This window comes from Mytilus edulis, chromosome 3 (genome assembly GCF_963676685.1).
Source record: "Mytilus edulis chromosome 3, xbMytEdul2.2, whole genome shotgun sequence".
NCBI classification, from domain to species: Eukaryota; Metazoa; Mollusca; class Bivalvia; order Mytilida; family Mytilidae; genus Mytilus; species Mytilus edulis.
The window spans coordinates 30,195,980-30,218,892 of record NC_092346.1 but is presented as its reverse complement, the minus strand read 5'-3'; the positions used below and the strand labels follow the sequence as shown (position 1 = coordinate 30,218,892).

The 22,913-nt window shown below is 32.6% G+C and overlaps 2 protein-coding genes across 2 annotated transcripts; one reads left to right on the top strand and one right to left on the bottom strand.

The window, feature by feature from the left end:
- Positions 1–1,236: 1,236 nt before the first annotated feature.
- LOC139516169 (cytochrome P450 4Z1-like) lies at positions 1,237–12,012 on the bottom strand. Its single transcript, XM_071306069.1, has 5 exons — positions 11,882–12,012; positions 8,479–9,171; positions 5,850–5,951; positions 2,421–2,600; positions 1,237–1,989 (listed from the first exon to the last, which is right to left on the bottom strand). Exons 1-5 carry the CDS (start codon positions 11,954–11,956, stop codon positions 1,672–1,674), a joined length of 1,368 nt encoding a protein of 455 aa, XP_071162170.1. The 5' UTR covers positions 11,957–12,012; the 3' UTR covers positions 1,237–1,671.
- A 5,758-nt stretch (positions 12,013–17,770) lies between these two features.
- On the top strand, positions 17,771–21,393 carry LOC139516170 (flavin-containing monooxygenase 5-like). The gene is made up of 3 exons (XM_071306070.1): positions 17,771–17,828; positions 18,969–19,583; positions 20,252–21,393. The coding sequence occupies exons 2-3, from the start codon at positions 18,969–18,971 to the stop codon at positions 21,257–21,259; spliced, it is 1,623 nt and encodes a 540-aa protein (XP_071162171.1). The 5' UTR covers positions 17,771–17,828; the 3' UTR covers positions 21,260–21,393.
- Positions 21,394–22,913: the final 1,520 nt, after the last annotated feature.

Here is a 22,913-nt window from a genome sequence, read left to right as displayed (position 1 = left end):
ACAAACGTTCACATAATCTGCCCCAGTCAATGGGATAATTTAAGGTTGTCAATCAATGGCCACAGCTACACTGTTTTGAATATGATTCTATCATTGGCAATCATACCACTCATCCTTATTTTTATATAACAACGTGTGCAGGGGTAAACCTTAAATGAACAACTTATTTTGTTAAACAGTTGTCATTGTTATTGCTTAATAACTTAGGCTGTCGTGCGGATTGCTATATATGATTATGTGTTCTAAAATATGATTGGTTTATTTCGTAGACATGTTGAACAGGTCACAATACAACTGTCATCAAGACTTAGGTATTCTTTTATTATATAAAAAAGAAGATGTGGTATTATTGCCAATTAGAACATTCTCCACAAGAGACCAAATGACACAGAAATTTACAACTATAGGTCATCGTACGTCCTTCAACAATGAGCAAAGCCATAATTTATGAACAAAAAATGAACGAAAAACAAATATATAACAAATAAACAAACGAAAAACAAATATATAACAAATAAACAAACGACAACAACTGAATTACAGGCTCCTGACTTGGGACTGCAGAATGTTAGCGGGGTTCCAAACTTCCCCTTTACCTGGGACAGTGGTGTAACAGCACAACATAAGACTGAACTATAAAAATCAGTTGAGAAGGCTAAACTCAACAAATGGATACAAATTCAAATACTTCACAGAGTTGACGTGGCCAGGTACTTGCATATCACAACAACAAAAATACACTAAATACAGATCTGAGAGTACTCGCAGTTACTGACAGCTAGTTCAAAGCCACTAACAACTAATGAAAAAAATCATGCATCTAAGACTAGATAAACATGTTCAACCTTATGTTGAAATCTGCAAGCAATAATCGTCTAATACAGAACTTTCTTGTATCGTACTTTGAAACGCATACATGTCAAACCTGCTCTAAAATATCAGATAGAAACCAACCTTGTGCGAGTGCGCTTATATATGTGCATGTATAAGACATTTGATAAATTTTGGTACATTCAAATACGCAATAAAAGATAAAGTTTGTCCTGTTGTATAGATTTTCTCAAGCAGCTCAATTTTCAAACAGTAACTTAATCTAAACGTTCCTGAATAGATTTACTAATGCAAAACGGCATTAGTCACAGCAATGAATGAGTCATTGATTTGAATGACGGCTTAACTTTATCGTGATTGGCATTGACTATGTAAAAAATGTCTTGCGTAAAAAGTACAAAGAAATATTTGGCACTGAATGTTTTATTTAACTCGTTTTAGTGCTCATATTGTAACTTTTAAATTTTCTGAAATTGGTCATGAATATAGCCCAATCGACAAATGTAGCAATATTATTGTTACCATATAGCAATACCCGTTAGCCACATATACCAATACCCGTTAGCCAATGCATCTTTTGTCCAAGCTGTTTTGAAATGCATGTTATTAAGGATAGGGCTCTTTGCGGTTAGTTCAGCTATATTTTTGAGAGGGGAAGATTTTTTTTAAAAGAGGTGGAAATAGTATGAAAGTATGGGAAATTCTATGCATGCTGCCAAGCAACTGCTCTGTTTTAAAGACGTTTTCCCGTATTTTTCACACCATTTTTACCTTCATTATGAAAATCTGCCCCTATCCAATATGGCCGAATTAACAGTGAAGAGCCCTATTAAAAGACAATTAAACATTCTGTAATGTAAACATCATATCTTTATCTGGGTGCACAACAGCATGGGCCCAGTCAACAACAAACTTTAAGTCTGGTGTGGATTGGTTCTTTGAAAATGTAAACGTATGAAGTAAGATTGCAATAGCTAATCGCAGTTCCAGAACCGCCATATGTTGTCCAATACACACTCGAGAGCTTGCTCCAAATGGTATATACATGTTTGAATGCAAAGCTTCCTCTCCAAGAAAGCGGAATGGTTTAAATACTTTTGAATCTTTCCACAGGTATGGAGATCTGTGAATTCCCCAGGTGAAAATAACGACATCACTCTGAAATGAAATATATAGTCAAAAAAATGAGCAAATACTAGAAGTATCATATAATTTAAGTTAACTTAATCTAAATAAGGAATGGAACATGTTTGTTTTATCTAATAATTCTTTGATAATCTATAAAGATATAACACATTTTTTTTCTAGAGGTTTTTGGTGTGTTAAATAGACCTCTGACTAACAAACGATACAAGTATTGAAGCCATTAGGACTCAATTAACATGCAGACGCAGTTATCACATCAATAACTGCAAGAAAAAAAATATTTAATCTTAAAGTAAATGGCGTATAACACATTTATGTGCATTTTCCGTTGGATTAACAATTATTCTTAGAATAACAAAAAAAAAGTAGCTAGCATTGCAGAAACTTGATTCTCTGTTAAAGCTAAGGTTTACAAATATACTGCATTATGTGTTGAAACTTACATGTTCATCCAAGTGTATGTTTCCCAGGTTTACAGGAACATTGTTCTGTCTGCTAATGAAAGGTGCTATTGGATAAAGTCTTAGGACCTCTTTAATCATACTTTCTATTTTTGGTAAAGACGTGGTAGGTTCTGCCATCAATTCAGACCAGCGATCAATTGCTTCATCTCTGAGTTCTTCCTTCGAAAAAACAATGTTTCATTAATGACAGATTGTGTTAATTTTTTCGAATTTTACAGGCTATGATATTGCTGTATGCTTAGTCAATTTGTATGATAAAATTCAAAAAAAATTAACGATCAAAATTAAAAAATTAATGAGCTATAATTGAACATATATGATTTTTCAATTTTGTGTTGTTTTATGTTAAACAAAATGGTCTAAAGACATGTAGGAGGTGTATTTGGTAAACCTCGACTTTAAGAAGCAGCAAGCAACCGACACAGACAAGCAAAATTATATTTAGAGGTAAATTACTTATAAGAGAGGGTCAGCCAAACTCATAGATCAAAAATAAACTGACAACACAATGGCTAAAAAAAGAAAAAGACAAACAGACAAATCATATTTACACAAGACACAACATAGAAAACTAAAGACTAAACACAAACTCCACTCCAGCTGGGGGTTATCTCAGGTGCTCCGGAAGGGTAAGCAGATCTTGCTGCACATGTGGCACCCGTCGTGACGCTTATGTTATTATAAACCTGGTAAATAGTCTTATTCGGTGGGTCACAATCGTGAAAAGGGAAGGGGATTGACGTTTGACATAAGGAACATATCCGATATCATCTGTGAAACAGTAATTCCAGAACGGTCAACCAACTCGTGATGGCGTCCGTAAAATTTACGAAGGGATGATTTCAAATTTACCATTTGGAACTCTTGGGACCTTCACCATCTGGAACTACACAGACACATCTTACAAGATTAGACGGAAATTTGACATACTCGATCTAACAATTCCAGTTTAAAATTAAAAAAACAAATTGCTTTCTTTAAAAAAAAGAAAAGCAATACATGAACCTAAGACCCCTGACTGCCGGGTCACCAAAAGATTGTTGCTGAATTTGTGTTTGCTTTTAAATTGAAATAATTGACTGTGAAAAGAAGAAGCCAGTTGAAAGTATATATTTACAGCTTTTATTTGAATAGCTATTTTAAAGCTCGACTATTATATTTATCACTTGGGAATGCACATATTTTTTTCTCTCGATTATAACCCTTTGGCAATCCTACTAACCAGATGACTTATGCAAATTGCACAAACCTTTCGCAATATTTTATGCACTCAGTTTGCTTTATCATCTGGAATTCAGGATGTATTTATTTTATCTATCATATCCGACTCGTATTTGAAGCTGTCTTTACTCATGTTAGATGTTGTATGCGGTTAAACCTGTGGCATGCAATTGATTGGGACCTCTTATGGAGAGACTTATTTTGGTCTCATAAAACATCTCAAACTTTAAGGATTTCCTGATTTTACTTAAATCAATTCAAACATTCTACAGGGAAACTTAGTTTTGCCGAAGAATTTCTTAATTCAGAAGTTTATAAACCTGTGCACACTTTAAAAAACAATATATAAAAAGGTATGTAGATATAAAAAGATACCAGAATTAAAAGGATGTACGCCAGACACGAGTTAAGTCTACAAAAAAAAGCATCAGTGACGCTCGAATGAAAAAAGTTAAAAGGCTAAATACATTACAAAGTTAAGGAATCTATTCCTTGGGTAGACAATCCTTAGCTTTTCGAAAAGGTAAAAGTGTATAATAGGACAGTGACTCAAAAAAGAAACAAAAGAGAAACAACTCGAGGTTAGAATACAGTTAGTAATGATCGTGCTTGGAAGTCATATGTAAAGCTCTTTCTGCCGTGTCCTGAATTTAGATAACAAAAACGAAAATAAGCTTTCACGAGTGAATTTAATAGTATTGCATGCAAGTAGTATTTTAGCGCACGAAGTGTAAATAGAAAGCTCAGGAAAAGAATACACATTTGCGTCATCACATATCTTAATCTAATAGTTGAATTCGAATGTCAAACGGCCTACACTAAATGTTTTGACTCAGGATTCATTGACATTTTATCCGGAATTTGTGAGAACGCAAACCGATAGTGTGCTTTTGAAATGTGATCTACTAGTATTAGGTAAATGAATCAAGACGTGTAGGATAGTTGGTCAACACAATGAATACAATTTTCAAAACCGTACCATAGTACAAATATGTAGATGCTATAAGGTTAAACTATTAAAACAAACAAACAAAAATTGAATTAAAATTTTATAATAAACTAACGTTCCGGTCAGTATTTTTTTTTCAAATTCTTTTGAATATATATAATATCAATAAACACGAACGTCAAGTATTTACGGATGGACATTTTATTTATCGAATGAATCTACTTTTAAATTCTAACATTCCACTATGTGAATATTACTATACAAAATATAAGCAAAGACTTCTAAATCCATACTAAAACAGTATAAAATAATCAACATTATGGTTGTAATTAAATTTTATTGTGATTATTGTAAATTATTTTTGCGGTTGTTGTGAGCTGCAAGGATTTAAAATCATGCTTTATGAATTGAAAACAAACAAGTATTTTTGTTCACGACCGTTTAAAATTTAAATATTTAATAAATTTATTTTACTTTCCGTTTTATGGATATATTATAATACAAAAAAATAAATAATAATTACTCATAAAACCCGGCTAAATACTAAAATGGTATGAAATAATTAACGTAGAAATATAATGATTATTGTTTATAAACATTTTTTGTAGGATGCAAGAATTTATTTGGATTTAATTTTTATGTTTCCTTTACAAATGAATATTTAAAAATACCAAAGCAGAGTATCTTGTCATATAAAATACTTATTTCTTAATTGAAACTCTGAAAATATTCTGATTTCAATCATTGTTAGTTTCTTCAGAAACATAAATAAAGTATTATATATTTTTTATATATTTCTTTGATTCCGATTGAATTAAATTCTTTTGATAAGAATATTATCTTTCTGTTTTCCGATCTAAAATTAACATTTTAAACAGAATGTTCTATCCCGTAAGTCTATGATGAAATACACAGTATCCCGTGGTTGAATCTTCAAACATAATTTGTTTACATGTTATCGAGACAACAGACACTACCACGTTATAATTGACCCAGATACACACAGTGTACAGTGGTCGTTTTAAAACACATATAATTGCGTCGTCAAGGGCCATCAAGGGACCATATCAAAGACGTAGATAACAACCTGTGAAGACCTGTATAGATGACCGAAAACTTTCGAGACGTTCCGAGAATTTTATTCTGACTTCTGGCCGAGAGATATCGAGTGGCCCATAGACACATCCAAAACTCGCCAATATATAAGCATGAACTTCATGCAAAAAATTAGCACGTACCTGTATGTGAGGGTAATCAGTTAGCAAGGAAAACACAACTGGAATAGACGAAGCTGTTGTTTCTGTTCCGGCCATCAGAAAAAGCTTCATATTGTCCTTAGCCTGAAATTATAAGAAATAATGTTTATTTGTCACACTATTGTGAAAGAAAGGATGGTTAGATGATTAGGCCAAATAAAAATATATGTGTGGTTCCAGTAACCCTACCGTCCCTACTTTTTCGGCTTAAAAATAGCCTACCCTAAAGATTTTATTGTCATTTTTCATTAAGCACTGTTAAAGTCAGAATGTTGCTCCCATAGACTCAATGTAAAAAAAAACCCATAAAATAAAAAAAAATCCCTAGCTACCTACCCTAACTTTTTTTCAGATGTAACTGGAACCACACATACTTTTTTATTTGGCCTTATAATGAAATGTTTAAAAATTGAAATTCAAAAGCAATCTCTCTGTTTCTTCTAGAATGCCTGTTTGTTTTTATATATTTGACTTGACACACAGTAACATTTAAAGTTGTATGTTTGTGAAGTATTCGTTCCCTTGTTTATCCTCCCTATATACATATGGCGAAAGTTACCAAAGGGACTTCGAAATCGAAAATAAACTTTAAATTGCCATGGCTAAAAAAGAAAAAGACAAACAGACAAAAAATAGTACACTTAACTTTTTCAACTGATTTTCATAGTTCGTTCTTATGTTGTACTGTTATGAGGGTTTGGATGGGGTTAAATGATTAAAGAATAATGCCCTTAAAGAATGAAAATTCGAGAATAACGGGCAAAAAAATGAAGATTAGAGAAAAAAGGGGTTATTTTTTTTAAAGATTAGAGAAAAAAGGGGTGAAAAACAAATGTTTACAGAATAACATATCCCCCCCTCCCCCATTCAGACCCTCTGTTATACCACTGTCCCAGGTTAGGGGAGGGTTGGAATCCCGCTAACATGTTTAACCCCGCCACATTATTTAAGTATGTGCCTGTCCCAAGTCAGGAGCCTGTAATTCAGTGGTTGTCGTTTGTTTATGTGTTACATATTTGTTTTTCGTTCATTTTTGTCGAGCCTTCGACTTTAGTCGAAAAAGCGAGACTAAGCGATCCTACATTCCGTCGTCGTCGGCGTCGTCGTCGTCGTCGTCGGCGTCCACAAATATTCACTCTGTGGTTAAAGTTTTTGAAATTTTAATAACTTTCTTAAACTATACTGAATTTCTACCAAACTTGGACAGAAGCTTGTTTATGATCATAAAAAAGTATCCAGAAGTAAATTTTGTAAAAATAAAATTCCATTTTTCCCGTATTTTACTTATAAATGGACTTAGTTTTTCTGCGAGGAAACATTACATTCACTCTGTGGTTAAAGTTTTTAAAATTTTAATAACTTTCATAAACTATCCTTGATTTGTACCAAACTTGGACAGAAACTTGTTTATTATCATAAGATAGTATCAAGAAGAAAATTTTGTAAAAATAAATTTCCACTTTTCCGTATTTTATTTATAAATGGACTTAGTTTTTCTGCGAGGAAACATTACATTCACTCTGTGGTTAAAGTTTTTAAAATTTTATAACTTTCATAAACTATCCTTGATTTGTACCAAACTTGGACAGAAACTTGTTTATGATCATAAGATAGTATCAAGAAGAAAATTTTGTAAAAATAAATTTCCACTTTTCCGTATTTTACTTATAAATGGACTTAGTTTTTCTGCGAGGAAACATTACATTCACTCTGTGGTTAAAGTTTTTAAAATTTTAATAACTTTCATAAACTATCCTTGATTTGTACCAAACTTGGACAGAAGCTTGTTTATGATCATAAGATAGTATCAAGAAGAAAATTTTGTAAAAATAAATTTCCACTTTTCCGTATTTTACTTATAAATGGACTTAGTTTTTTTGCCAGAAACAAAACATTCACTCTGTGGTTTAAGTTTTTAAAATTTTTATAATGTTCTTAAATTATCCTGGATTTCTACCAAACTTAGACAAAAGCTTGTTTCTGATCATAAGATATTATTCACTTTTTCCGTATTTTACTTATAAATGGACTTAGTTTTTCTTCCAGTTAACATTACATACAGTCTGCAGTTAATGTTTATAAAACATTTATTAGATTCATAAACTATCCTGGATTTTTTACCAAACTTGGAAGCTTCTTTCAATCAAAAGACAGTATCGAGAGGGAAATTTTTATTGATGTTTTTCCTCATTTTTGTTGAGTCTGCGATTAACAGCAAAAGTAGGCGAGACACTGGGTTCCGTGGAACCCTTACAAATTTTTTTATATAAATAAGGCCGTTAGTTTTCTCGTTTGAATTGTTTTCATTGTCTTATCGGGGCCTTGTATAGCTGACTATGCAGTATGGGCTTTGATCATTGTTGAAGGCCGTTAGGTGACCTATAGTTGTTAATGTCTGTGTTATTTTGGTCTCTTGTGGACAGTTGTCTCATTGGCAATCATACCACATTTTTTTTTTTTTTATAAGCAACATAAAATCCACCAAAATTTGGGGGTGATTTCTGGTGCTCCGGAAGGATAAATATAAATATTGCTGAACTTAGTACAAACAAAAAACAGACTTATTTTAAGTGAAAACCATGAGATTCGATAACTACGGGAAAATACTTACTTCTTCAAATCCACAGGCCTCGTGTAATTGAACAACCAGCCGTTTCTGTATTGTAGTATCGTCTTTTTCCAGAGCATCTTTTAATATATTTGAAGTGATCCGATCAAGGCCCTCGTTTGCTTGCTTAAATTCGTCAGAGTCTGTTGAAATTTCATTTAAAGCATAACACCTGTGGAGAATTGTCACCATACACTCTAATAATTCATCTTGTTCGCCGTCCAAAGCATTCAGATCTAACTGCAAAAGCACGTGACCGACAATGTCTAGAGCCAGACGTAGCGACCAATGAGTTATATTCACAGATCTGAGTGATTTTTCCTTCATTTTTAAACACATTTTTTTAATATCTTCTGTCATCGAAGATGCTCTTTCCTCTATAGATGTCTTTCTGAACAAGGATGCGATAGCACGTCTTGTTTCGGGACTTTTTTGAGACGAACCTAAAAATGTATCTTTAAGTGGAGAGTTGTCTAAGTAATGTTCTGCTCCCTTTTCCAATTTGTTGATTGCTGTTTGTGCTAGCTTCTGATTAAAAATGTAGATTTTGTCATTAAAACAAAATAACCCTTGCTTGTGATAAAACTGTGTTAGAAATTCTAACTTTTTTAACTTGTCATCTTCAAACGTTTTTTGTAACAGATACTGTATAATCCCTGACGGCTTTGGAACGGAACCATTACTAAACCATGGAATCTAAAAAAAAAGAAAAAAAAAAGAGAAAAAGTCACTCTTTTAATAAAAGCAAAATTTGTGTTATTTCAGGCATATCAATGAAAGATGGCATTTTTTTTCACCTGCGACAAGTTGCATAGACTGTATCCTTTATACTATAAATGCGTGTATTCTCTTCTCATCATACTTTTCTACTTGAGGGTGGTACAGTTTATTCTGTGTTGTGTATTTTTTTGCCAACCAATTCATAGATTGGAAAGACCTTTTAATTGAGTGTTAGTCCGTATTGTCAAAACATTTGAAATATGCATAGAATGAAATTCAAAACAGTGTGGCTGTGGCCATTGATTGACACATTAAATTCATCCATTGACTGGGACAATTTAGGTGAACGTTTGTATGTAACGACCACTGCTCACTATGTACTTTTAAAGACACTTAAACTATGGGGTCACCAAAGGTTCTCAACACCTTAATAAAGTAATTCGAAAAATTAATCAGAAATAACACGATGTTTTGATTTATATTAATTATATAAATCAAAACATACAGGTTATTCCTGATTAATTTTTCGAATTATTTTATAATTAAAGGCGTTAAGAAACCTTTGGTGACCCTATAGTTTAAATGTCTATCGTAGGTACGTCGTGAACAGTGGTCGTTACAGACAAACGTTCACGTAAATTGTCCCAGTCAATGGATGAATTTAATGTGTCAATCAATGGCCACAGCCACACTGTTTTGAATTTCATTCTTTGCATATTCCCATATACTACTGTAGATATCCAAGTGATGAAAAATTGAAAGCACTGCTTTCGTCTTGCTATATCGAAATGTTGAAAAACTTATCACTGTTAATCAAGTAAAAAAATAATTAGAAAACAATTAATTTACTCTCATACGATTTTGTAAACACTGTTATTTTTTCAACCATCATTCGTATCCATTGAAATCTTGTAATGACAACACTTCTTGTAACATTAACACTTAGACAAAATTAAGTATTCTATTCAATTGTTTGTTATGTTATGTCATTATTTTATGAAATGTCCACCATTCACAACAAATACAAAAATAGAATCATATTCAAAACAGTGTAGCTGTGGCCATTGATTGACAACCTTAAATGATCCCATTGACTGGGGCAGGTTAGGTGAACGTGTGTCTGTAACGACAACTGCTCACTACTTACTTATTATAGAATTTAAACTGTGGGGTCACCAAAGGTTCTTAACGCCTTTAATATTAAAATAATTCGAAAAATTAATCAGGAATAACTTTATGTTTTGATTTATATTATTGATATAAATCAAAACATCGTGTTATTCCTGATTAGCTTTTCTAATTTCTTTATTTAGGTGTTGAGAACCTTTTTTGACCCCACAGTTTCAGTGTCTTTAACAAGTACATAGTGAGTAGCAGTCGTTACAGACAAACGTTCACATAATCTGCCCCAGGCAATGGGATAATTTAGGTCGTTAATCAATGGCCACAGCCACACTGTTTTGAATATGATTCTATGTTATGTTAGATTTTGCTGTAAAAATGTTTCACTTAAAAGTCTAGATACAGAAAATTACTTTAATTTGCCTCTTTCATGTGAATATAAAGAAATATGCAACACTTTTGCTTTGGATTTTTATAAATGTTTATAATAAGAAAACAGCTGTTAACTTCATATCATCATTTGCATTATTGTTTCCTTGCTTATTTTTATTTATATGATCATGATGATTGTTTAAATACAGTACGTATACGTTTTCGTATATAAAATATGACACACATTAGTAAGTTTAAACATACAAATGTTTGCACCTGTCCTAAGTCAGGAATCTGATGTACAGTAGTTGTCGTTTGTTTATGTAATCTATACGTGATTCTCGTTTCTCGTTTTTTTAAATTTTATATAGATTAGACCGTTGGTTTTCCCGTTTGAATTATTTTACACCAGTAATTTTGGGGCCCTTTATAGCTTGTTGTTCGGTGTGAGACAAGGCTCCGTGTTGAAGGCCGTACATTGACCTATAATGGTTTACTTTTATTAAATTGTTACTTTGGTGGAGAGTTGTCTCATTGGCACTCATACCACATCTTCCTATATCTATGTATTTTATTGTTGAAAAAGGACAAACGGATCAGACACACGTTAAACTTTGTCAATTTAAAAACGTCTTCTCCAAAACATTACTAAGTTGAGCATTAAAAAATCAAACGAACTACGACAAAAATTAACACAAGTGCATATATACTAACATTTACCGCACCGCAGATTTATATGTTGTACATTTAATTAAAAGATCTAGAATGACACTATAGATTTGCTAACTTTTTCACTGATTTGGCAGGAGAATGACACCATCAGGCGAACTATTGTTGTAGGTCCTACCCGCCCACAACTTTTCTAAATAAACAACAGATAAAAAACACAGGACCTCTCTTTGGTGGACAACAGAAGAGACTATTTACTTTTAGAACAACGTGTTTATAGAACTACATGAAAGTGCATTCGTAGTAAAAGAAAATAAAGCAATCAGTAGGCGAAAAGAAGCATTGATTTCCTTTACAATACACAGAAAAATTTCGTGACAAGAAATCGTGAAAACAGGAATAAAGTTGTTCTCGCCTACGCATATTATTTCATAAGAACTAAAACAATTTATAAGCATGTAAACATAAGTAATTTGTATTTTTGTTACACGTATTTTATAGTTTAAATGTTGAAAAAACTTACCACATTTATGATATAACAAATCAGTTTTAAACAAAATATACAACAGAAAGACACTATCTGGTGGTAATCAGCCATGTTTCACTGTAATCAGTTGTAAACAAAACGAACATATTGTGATAGACCATCTTGAAGCTCCGCCCATTAATGAAAGAAAACGATATACATTTCAATTTTTTACCATACTGTTAGCATTTTTTTCAAAACCTTTTCAAGCGTTTAGATTTATAAAAAAACGTGTTTTCACATCTACAAATGAACTGCTGTTTTTTGTTTTGTTGTTAGTCCTTTTTAAAGATTTCTTGTGTTTCCGTATTTTTGTTTGTTTGTTAGTTTGTTTTTCAAGTTTTCAAATATTTTTTCGGTAGTTCCTGCCCATGCTTGTGTGTACAACACTAATTGAAAACTAAAACGATTTTAAAATTAGTATCTAATTGAAACAAATAATAGTGAATGTCTGTATAGGATATTCCTTTCTTATATATGTATTTAGAAGTTAGTAAAATTCCCGATTTTCTTACTGATGCTAGTTTCCACCAATAGCAAAATAACCAAATACCATGCCGCAAATCACAAAGCCTTTCAGCAGATGAATGACGCTGGTATACCATAGTTTGTCTGACAAAATTCTTCCATATAATATTCTATTGTTTCTTATGGATAAAAAAGAAAAGCTAAATTGAATAAGATTTATAATTTCTTATGGATAAAAAAAAGAAAAGCTAAATTGAATAAGATTTATAAAGCATAATGGTTTTTTTAACCGTAACCGGATCTTTACGTTCCCATAAATGAAAAGCAAATAATTGGACACTGTAAAACGTATAACAAAAAAAAATCAAGGATGAGATATATCCTTAGAAAGACTGCAAACTGCTCACTTAAAAAAGTGTAATAGATTTATTGAAAACAAATAAAATTTTAAGGATGTTAAACACATTTGTATAATCTGACAATTATTTATAGGTTTCAACTGAATATTGGACAATATGTTCTATTACATAATGGGTCCGTTCATCTAAAAGTACAGGGATTTGTTTTCCTGATCCGCAATGTTATCTATGATCGATATGCTATCTATTAAGTAACGATAAAGGTTAAACTATCATCTGATCAAGGCTAAGGATTTTACAAACTGTTTACAAACGTCATCATATTCTTGTGAAACTTTTTGTGACCACAATATATATTTTGGAGTAAAAGAAACAATGGCCGACAAGAAGGCACCCGTTTTGACAGATGCTATTAAAAGCTATGATGGTATTTTCAAAGGAATGTACGATGATAATCTGCGAGAGAAATTTCTAAATATTCGGCGACTTCTAGCGGAAGGACAGTTAGAAAATGCTCAGACATTGTTAGAAGAATCTTTATCCGAGTCTGGAGAACACACGTCAGACAGGAGTACCTTGAAGCTACTTAAATGTGAATTAGATCGCTATGTAACCTTCCATATTACAAACAATGGCGAAATTGTTAAAGATGTCAACTGGACAGAAGTCAATAATAGAAAGTTAGAGCGACTTACTGAGAAGCACTGGGCTCTTCCGCAAAGTGTATTCTTCTTAACATTTAATATAGGTCCATCGAAATATAGGCTAGTAGGAAGAAAGATCCTCTCGGACTTGTGGATACAAAACAGAATACCTGAGATTCACTGCAGCTTCGTTTCAGCTGGTATGATATTAGGCGTATTCTCCGACCAAAGGATAATTGAAACATTCGTCAATGTATTTTATCATCCGTTGACTAATGGCGAAAAGCTCAGTGTAATGAAAGACATCACAAACCATAAAATAGAAAATGTAGAGTTAGTTTTTCCATTTTCTCTTCTGCGTGAATCGACAAGGAAGGAGTTATGCTCACCTTCCGAAGGTTGGGTTGTTGATGATGCGTTTGACGTTATGCTTGGCTGTGGGGAAGAAAGGATAAGGGCATACACCATTAAATTTCTAAAAACTCTGAACACTCAAAAGTTAGTGTTGTTTGATCCGGCTTGCTCAACTGGCGTCTTCCTGTCAACATTGAAAAAGGCATTTCCAGAGAGTTTTACCATTGGACAAGATCTTAGCAAGCAAATGGTAGGATTTTCTAAAACTCGCGTCGATGAGGTACACTGTGGGAACGCTATGGAACCAAAAATATCTCCAGCATCAGCGGATGTAGTCTTTATTCGTTTTCTCAATTCTGAAGTTGTGACGTCAGCCGAAGCAGAACAACTCATTGGGGCTCTATTGCCGACAGTAAAGAAGGGTGGATATATGGTAATATTTGGGCATACGCCTGTTTTGCTATCGTCTGCTAACTTTTCGTTGATGGAAAACTTCGTTGTTAAACACTGTATTGGCATTTCAGACGATAAAAGTGGGATATTCCAGTATTATAGTCTTCAAAGGCAATGAATATTTATATTTTTATATGATGTTGCATTTGTATATTGAATAAATTTTTGGAAAGTATATTAGCTTATTTTGGCACTTTATTTTGACCTTGTCTCATTCTCGCGTCAGTATACTTTTGATTGCTCAAAGTTTTTCATATAATTTTGTTTTGCTGTTACATTCACACACTGGATCCCGAATTTTCATAAATTAGAAATTTTGAGTTTACTGAAACAGTCGGTGTCTGTGTTTGTTCCTATGTGTACAGTTCACACAGTTTTAACGCTTGATACTAACATTATTTTGTGAGGATCTATGTCCCATATTTAAAGAAAATGCTGCAAATTATAAACACATTTCTAAACAGTGCAATATTTTCAAATTTTCAATTTGTGACAAACCAACAAAATTATAGAAAGTAAAATACAAAATTACCGAACCCGATGAAAAATTCAGAAAGAAGTCATTTATCAAAAGGCAAAAAAAAAAAACCAACAACAAAAAAAAACAAACATATCAAACGAATGGAAGACAACTGTAATATTCCTGACTTGTTACGGGCATTTCCATATGTAGAAAATGATGGATTAAATCTGGTTTTATAGCAAGCTAAACCTCTCACTTGTATGACATTCGCATATAATTCCATTATATTGACAACAACGAGTAAGCAAAACAAACAGACATAATAGGTATAACAATGTCAACATTTGGATTACAGCAGTCAACACTGTATTATGATCTTAATCACAATAAAAATGGCATATTGACACCCTATAGAAAAGTACATAAGCTAAAATGAAAGACAAGAATACTTGTACAAAAAATGACACGAGCACAATAACAAAAAGTCGGGATATATAAATACCTAGCCACGACAAAAGAATATATACCAAAAACAGACTAAACAGTAAATATTAAATAAATACAAACACGAATAAAAAAAGCACTTTAACACATAGTTTAGATGATAAATAACGTCAGTGCCTATAGTCAATACTTCATGGCCATCTTGTATTCTTTGTGAAGTAGTTTTCAACAAGGTCTTGGTTTCTTCCGATGAACCTTCTTTTTTAAGAAAGAGGACGAGACGTTCTTTGACTTAACTATCATAATGGTTCGTCAACCTTCTGTTCTGGAAATGGTGGCATATTAAGTCTGAGTAGCAGCTGCAAGCTCATGAATACCCGAATTAGTAGGGAAATGTATATCCCATATAATAATTTAATTTAAACATATTTATGTATTGTGGATTGGGAAACAAGTTTTGCAACTTATATTAATCCCTTTCCACTTTGCGGGTGCGAGTGCTGCCTTGTAGCGGCATTAGCCTGCTCTTTTTTCGAAATCTACATGAGTGTTTCCCATATGCAGGTGAAGTTGCTTTTTTGCTGCTTAGGAGATTTATAATTCAAATTTAAAATTATATTGTTTCTCTTAGAATCAGGTACCGAGATGACCACTTATGTCAAATTCGAGTTATAAGTATAAATATGAGGTGGAGGGAGCCTTGTCTATTGTTTCTTTTATTTATACTTCTTGAGGATATATTAATGGAACCCAATCAGAAATAATTTGATTTTTAATAGAAAAACATCACCAATATATCTGAATGTGAAACTAAATTATCTTGCTTCTATGATATTCTCATTTTTGATAATTTGTCTGAAGGAACTCCGACTCGTTCGAAAATAAGAAAGGGTCGACATTGAAAAGCGCAAAATTCCATAGGAATGCCGACAATTTGTTAAAAAGGTCTATCTCCAAATAAGAAACTTCATCACATGAAAGTAGTATGTGTTACCTTTTTGTTTACTATTAACATAATATGCCATACGGTATCCCACAGCAATTAAAAGAGTTAAAAATATCCCCAAAAAACATGATCGAAACCCATTGTTGAATAAAGATTGAGAAGAATATACCCCCGCCACCACCACTATGCATCCGCAATTACACCAAACACAAAAAGTAAACAAAATAGAATGGCATAAGGTGTTTGTTAGTATTTTTGCTCACATTACTTCACCAATAAGCAACACCCGTACCGTATAGTTATCTTTAAAAAGGCTCTGAAATGAATAAACAAAAACAAAACAAAACAAAACAAAACAAAACAAAAACGGCATTATTATATACCAAACAACAAACAAAATCATTAATGATATACAGCCACTAAATAACAGGCTTCTGACTTGCGTTATGCACACGAGTCATTATAAAAAAAACATGCAAAACTATGTTATTGGGTATTTTGAGGTCACAGACATGAAAATATATCAAAACAACACTTGCATATGTTAGATATGAATGTTTTGTGATACACAATATAGAGTTTACAGTATGAAATGTTATAAAAACATCCTTAATGTTTTCTTAAACCCTTGGAGATAGCCAGAATAAACTGTTATTTTTTACAATATATATAAATCCTTATTTTTTACAATATATATAAATCCTTTCAGACTTTAAATATGACTATTTTTCATATCATTTGTTATTATGATTTATCACTTTTTATTGCATTTTGATCCATACAAACATTTTTTAAATGATTTAGGAGGTGTATGTTGGTTTTATAATTAAAAATTTCATCAAAAGGAAATGTTACAATTTTAAAGTCAATGGTGTAACCAAAGGACAAATTAGTAGGATAAGAGTTATCTTTCGCAAGATTTGTGCATTTACAACAGTTTCTCCCTTAGCAATGTTACCTGTAAGCATGTTATCCAAAAGAAAACAAACATGATGGCATGATACGGGTTATGTTCTTCTCATATATTTTATGATGGTATGCTACTCAACCCCTTACGGGAGGTATTGTTCTTGATTTTCATATGATGAAGAAATAATCTTTTTTGGAGTTGGCATGTCAGTAACTGCTAGTAGTCCTTTGTTAATTTATGTGTCATTGTCATTTTGCTTAGCTTCTTTTGTTACCTATTCTGACATCGGACTCAGACTTCTTTTAAACTGAGTTTTACTGTGCGTATTGCTTTGTGATTCTTTATTCTACATTGACTAGAGGTATAGGGGGAGGGTTGAGATTTTGAAAAATCATGTCGCGCATTTCGTCTCCGTAGATACCCCGAAAACAACCACGTGGAATCATCACAAAAAAAGACATATTCCATTATAGGCTCACACCTTTTAAAAGATTAAATATAGGTTATAGCTTGGCATAGTCTTTAGACACTCAACTATGGATCACGAGGAGACAATAGTATTGTAATTCCACTTTTTCTTTTATTCTATGATATTAAAGAAATGAACCCCGAAAAGAGCAGCAATGCATAATGGTCGACTTAAAAGATCAGACATTACAACCTCCCAGAACTGTGTTAATTCCCAAACGGATGTGTCCAAATCTCTTTCACCTCATTATGAACACTGTAAACTTCTAATATTTCTTCAGATCAGGCACCCCTTACTATATATGACGTAATATTCCATACATTAATCAGTTAACTTATGAAATATCTTATCAAAATCGTTATAAAATTGTTGAGAACATACAGATGGCTGTGAATACATAGAGACGAGATTCACATAGAGACGAGAAGTACAAGGTATGTAGTCCAGTTATGTTCAGTTCAAATTGTCTCCCTTTTCAGAGAAAGGTATTTTTCAGGAATCTAGACTTTAATGCACCCACCTAATATACAGCTATGTTATAGTATATCATCTAAAAGCTTTGGATGTGTTCTTTGTGGTTTTCCTGTTGTCAAAAATTCTTACATTGCAATCTCCATAAAATAAAGATCAACGGTAAAAGATCTGTAAACAGTCTTTAACTTTGCATGGATTTAACGCAACACCCTTTTTTGGTTTCTTATTTTATATCTAGAAAAAACTCACACGAATCTTATTGAACAGAATATAAAACTTCCAAATTAAACGTAAACCAAGAACTCAATGACGCAGTAGTTACATAAAAATTACAATAAGCAAAATAAAATAAAATTAAGCCCAAATTGGTCCAAATATATTTGATCTTTCAACAAAAAATTCGTATATTCAAATATTTAGTAAGTTTTCTCTGAGACCATTATACTAGTAGTACTTAGTATAATAGTCCCAGGTTTTCTTTGGTATTCGATGTAAATAACAATTTCAAAGGTACATTTTATATTTACATTTTGTCAAAGTAGGCATTACTTTTACAAACTTATAATTCATGATGCTGGTCTGTTGAATTGGTGATGTGACATCTACATATGATAATTTTCTTCTGGTACCACAAATATTTTAACCATTGTGAATGTCTTCTTATAACTAGAACTATTAAGCATTGCAAGCATTGTAAAAACAGGATCACAAAAGAAAACGTAGCAACAACATGTCAATCTCAATATTCTGCTACTATAAAAGAGACCCCTCGGGGTGTCTAATAATCACATAATCACGAAGTTTTTGCCAATATTATCACATAATCATTAACTGTTTTTAAACGAGATAATCAAATAATCAAAAATACATTCTTAGATAATCAAATAATCATAATCATGAAATATTTGGTCTGGTAATCGAATTATCACTATAAAAACGACCTAGTAATCAATACCTGCGCAAATACCCCAACAATAAATTTAAACGTATAGGAACCACCTAAAAAGAGTCCTAAACACGTATTAAAAAGACACCGGAATACAAAAGCATATTGAGTTTAGGAAATATTATATCATTGATGAAATAATCCTTTTTTTCAGATGACAAAACGGGTATGCGTAGTAGGTGCAGGGGTAGCAGGGCTTGCGTCAATAAAAAATAGTTTGGAGGAAGGTTTTGATGTCGTCTGCTACGAGAAAGATACTGACATTGGAGGTCTTTGGAACTATCATACAACAGCGAAAGAGGGCGACACAAGTTTATACAATTCTTGCAGTATCAATACCAGTAAAGAAATTTCATGTTATAGCGATTTTCCTATCCCTAAAGAATTCCCAAATTATATGGATCATAAGCATTTTAAGAAGTATTTAAAACTCTATGCTGATCATTTTGATCTGATGAGCTGTATAAGATTTCAAACATTAGTTGAAAAAATCGAGAAAAGTGACGACAACAGATGGAAAGTCAGAACACAGAACACGAAATCCGGAAAGACCTCTACAGAACTATTTGATTTTGTAATGGTATGCAATGGACATTTGCATGAACCTAACAAACCAGCATTCCCTGGCTTGGACAGGTTTAAGGGTAAAGTGATGCATACACGTGACTATAAGACTTTCCATGGATACGAAGACAAACGCATACTGGTTATTGGTATTGGAAATTCTGGAGCAGACGTTGCATGTGAACTAAGTAGACATGCTGAGCATGTAAGTTTCCATTTATGGTAGTTTCTTTAATGGGAATATCTTATGGTAGGATGCAGAAAATGGTTTTAACAGCAAATACTAACTTACATATAAAAGACGGGGTGTGAAACACATGGCTTTGCGCTTGAAAATTGTTCCTCAAGTGAGTAATGAAAAACCCAACATTTTAGACAAAACATAGCATAAAAAATTTGGTTATGAAGCTATCTACTTTAAAAGCCAGAGATAATGCAGTTTATCATACATAAATGGACCAGAATAAATAATCTCTACTGTTTTACGGTAAATCTCAATTGGTACAAATCGGCTCACAAGTACCCCCAAAACAATTATTTTCTGGTCACAACATATCTTATGCTGCTCAATAAAAAGGTGTTTTTTTTCATTCTAATTCGTTATCTTCTATATTTAGCACACATAAACATTAAACAGAACGAAAAATTCATTAAATGTCGCATAAAATATCTTTAAAATGAAAAAAAAAAGAAGATGTGGTATGATTGCCGATGAGACAACTCTCCACAAGAGACAAAAATGACACAGAAAAAGCTATATGGAAACAACAGAAATCTTACAAATTTTTAAAATGTAATGAAAATAATACAATGTATATGTTTGTCTGTTTGTTCATAACCATATCATTGATTTATACAGTGTGTTTTTTCAAGGTATATGTCAGCACCAGAAGAGGTTCTTACATTCAGTCAAGAGCTGGCGAGTACGGCGTTCCGTTTGATCATATAGCATTAAACAGATATAGCCAGAGTCTTCCATGGGATATCATGAGACCAATCCATTACAACAAAATTAACTACAAATACAAACATTCAAACTATGGACTGGCTCCTAACTTCCGGTTTGATGGCGGAGTTGTCACCATAAGCGACGATTTACCCAACCGCATATTATATGGCGCCATCAGCATCAAGTCGAACGTGGAGAAGTTCACAGAGAAAGGAGTAATTTTTGATGATGGTTCTATGGTTGACAATATCGATGTCGTTGTCTTGGCAACCGGGTTTACATACAGTTTTCCGTTTCTAGATAATTCCATCATTGAAGTAGATAACCATTTTGCGTACTTATATGAACTTGTATTTCCTGTAGACATGGAACCGAGTACTTTAGCAGTAGTGGGTCTTGTTCAACCATTTGGTAGTCTCGCGCCAATTCTAGAAATTCAAGCGCGCTGGGCGAGTATGGTGTTCTCTGGTAAATGCACTTTACCAAGCCCAACCGAACGTCGTAGAGTTGTTGAGGAAAGGCGACAATTTTTAAAGAAAAAGTATGTCGATTCACCACGGTACAGTCTTCAAGTATTTTTCATTGCCTACTTAGATACAATTTCTTCGAAAATAGGTTGCAAACCGAACCTTCTAAAGTACTTTTTCACAGATCCAAAGCTTTGGTATAAATTATACTTCGGGCCTGCTACCCCACCACAATGGAGACTGGATGGTCCAGGAAAATGGGACGGAGCGCGAAAGGCAATAGAGAAAGTTGAGGAGAATACATACTATCCAATGAAAACGCGGCAATCTGGAGCAGGAGAACTTGAAGGATTATATGACGGATGGATCAAATGGTTGAAGAGATTTATTATGTTTATACTCGTACTTTTTATTCTTCGTTTTGTGTTCTCTAACGGATATAGTGTACATTCATTTAAAGTTTGAAATAAATTGACTACCCTATACTGGTAAAGACTAGGACTATACTTTTGATAATTTCTCATAATTTTTTGTTTTGATGTTTTTCTTTTATTGTATATAATTCTTAATTAATGTACATTATAAAATAGTCAGCTTAATATTAGAAATTGTTTTTCTCATTAAAAAAACCTTTCTAGTTTAGGGTATAATTAAGTTGTGCTCTTTGTTGATATCATTGACTTATAGGTGTTTACATCAACAATCAGTAGGCATATAATTATTTCGAAGGGAAAATCCATATAAAGAAAGTGCATGGTATCTAATGTGAATGAAAACAATAAACATACCGACACTCTATTGGGCATGAAATACTGCATGTCCGAAGTTGTACACAGTTATCACACTTGTTGTACATAAGAAAATAGATGAACTATAAGTTTATGAGAGAGAATTGATGAAAGTATGAAATAAAAACATTTATGTAATACATCCATTTTACCATACTAAACATCAAACATTTATGGACCAATCAAACCCGACTATCACTGAAAAATCTCATGACAATCCAAGATGTCAATAAACCTAAACTGGAAGTAACGTCCACGTGAACAGGAGTATTTCAATTCGAAGGTTAACGATAGCTTGTAAAACGTGTTCAGTAATAAGAACATATTTTTCTATGCTCAGAAAATGTTTTTTTCTGGAATAGTTTTTATCAAATAAAAAAAAAAATGGTGAAAAAATTAGGTAAATAGATTAGACCGTTGGTTTTCCCGTTTGAATGGTTTTACAGTAGTAGTTTTTTTGTTCCACGTGTGGTTCCCTTCGTATTGCTGATAGAAGTACAAACCGGTGATAAGTCTAATATGGTAGATCACATTCGGGGTAAAGAGGACGGGATTTGGTTGCGACATTTCCGTCGCCGTCTGCAAAACAGATATTCGTGATGATGTCCGTAAAATTAACGAATGGAGAGTAGTTGATTCCATCTGGTATTCCCAATTAACCAATGATTAGAAATTCATAAGACCTGCAGCTTACATCTTTCGTATCATTTGTATTTTTAAAAACTTGAGAGACCAAAATGAATACATTGACAGATAATACATTTGTCTCTATTTTATTGAATATTAACTTTTCTAGCCATCCTTTTCATTTTTGAAGACATATACTTAAACTTTTGTCAAAAATCTATTAAAACTGTGGATTTAAGCCAGAAACAAGGACACCTTTACTTGATACCCAGAAGCTTGAGATACACACATAAAGCTGTAATTCTGCGAATTTTATCGTCTTGAAAGATTCAATGGTATTTGGATAAATTCCTATATATGGTTAATGAAACATACACATGATGAATTGCCCCTTTCTACTTCCTGAAACTTTTTGTTTTTCAAATCAAGTACTTCAGGACATGCATTCCGGCATTAGTTAATTTTCAGAATAATAAATTGGTCTTTTGATGATAGAACATGTATTTTGTAGTCTTCGATATAGAAGTGCTGAATTTGTGCTATTTTTAGCTTTTCCCACCCTGACAATATGCTTTCACATAAAAAAATGTCCCAAATTGTTATAAATGCACAGCAAGTTGTTTCTGTGGTATTAACATTAAAACATGATTATGTTACCACCAAAAAAAGTTCTTGTCATCAAGATTTAATGAAATTATTTGATT

Coding starts and splice junctions, on each gene's coding strand:
- LOC139516170 (XM_071306070.1), top strand. CDS start 18,969: ATGACAAAACGGGTATGCGTAGTAGGTGCAGGGGTAGCAGGGCTTGCG. Junction 19,584..20,251: donor TAAGTAGACATGCTGAGCAT/GTAAGTTTCCAT, acceptor TGTTTTTTCAAG/GTATATGTCAGCACCAGAAG.
- LOC139516169 (XM_071306069.1), bottom strand. CDS start 11,956: ATGGCTGATTACCACCAGATAGTGTCTTTCTGTTGTATATTTTGTTTA. Junction 5,952..8,478: donor AGGCCTGTGGATTTGAAGAA/GTAAGTATTTTC, acceptor TTATAATTTCAG/GCTAAGGACAATATGAAGCT. Junction 1,990..2,420: donor ACATACACTTGGATGAACAT/GTAAGTTTCAAC, acceptor ATTTCATTTCAG/AGTGATGTCGTTATTTTCAC.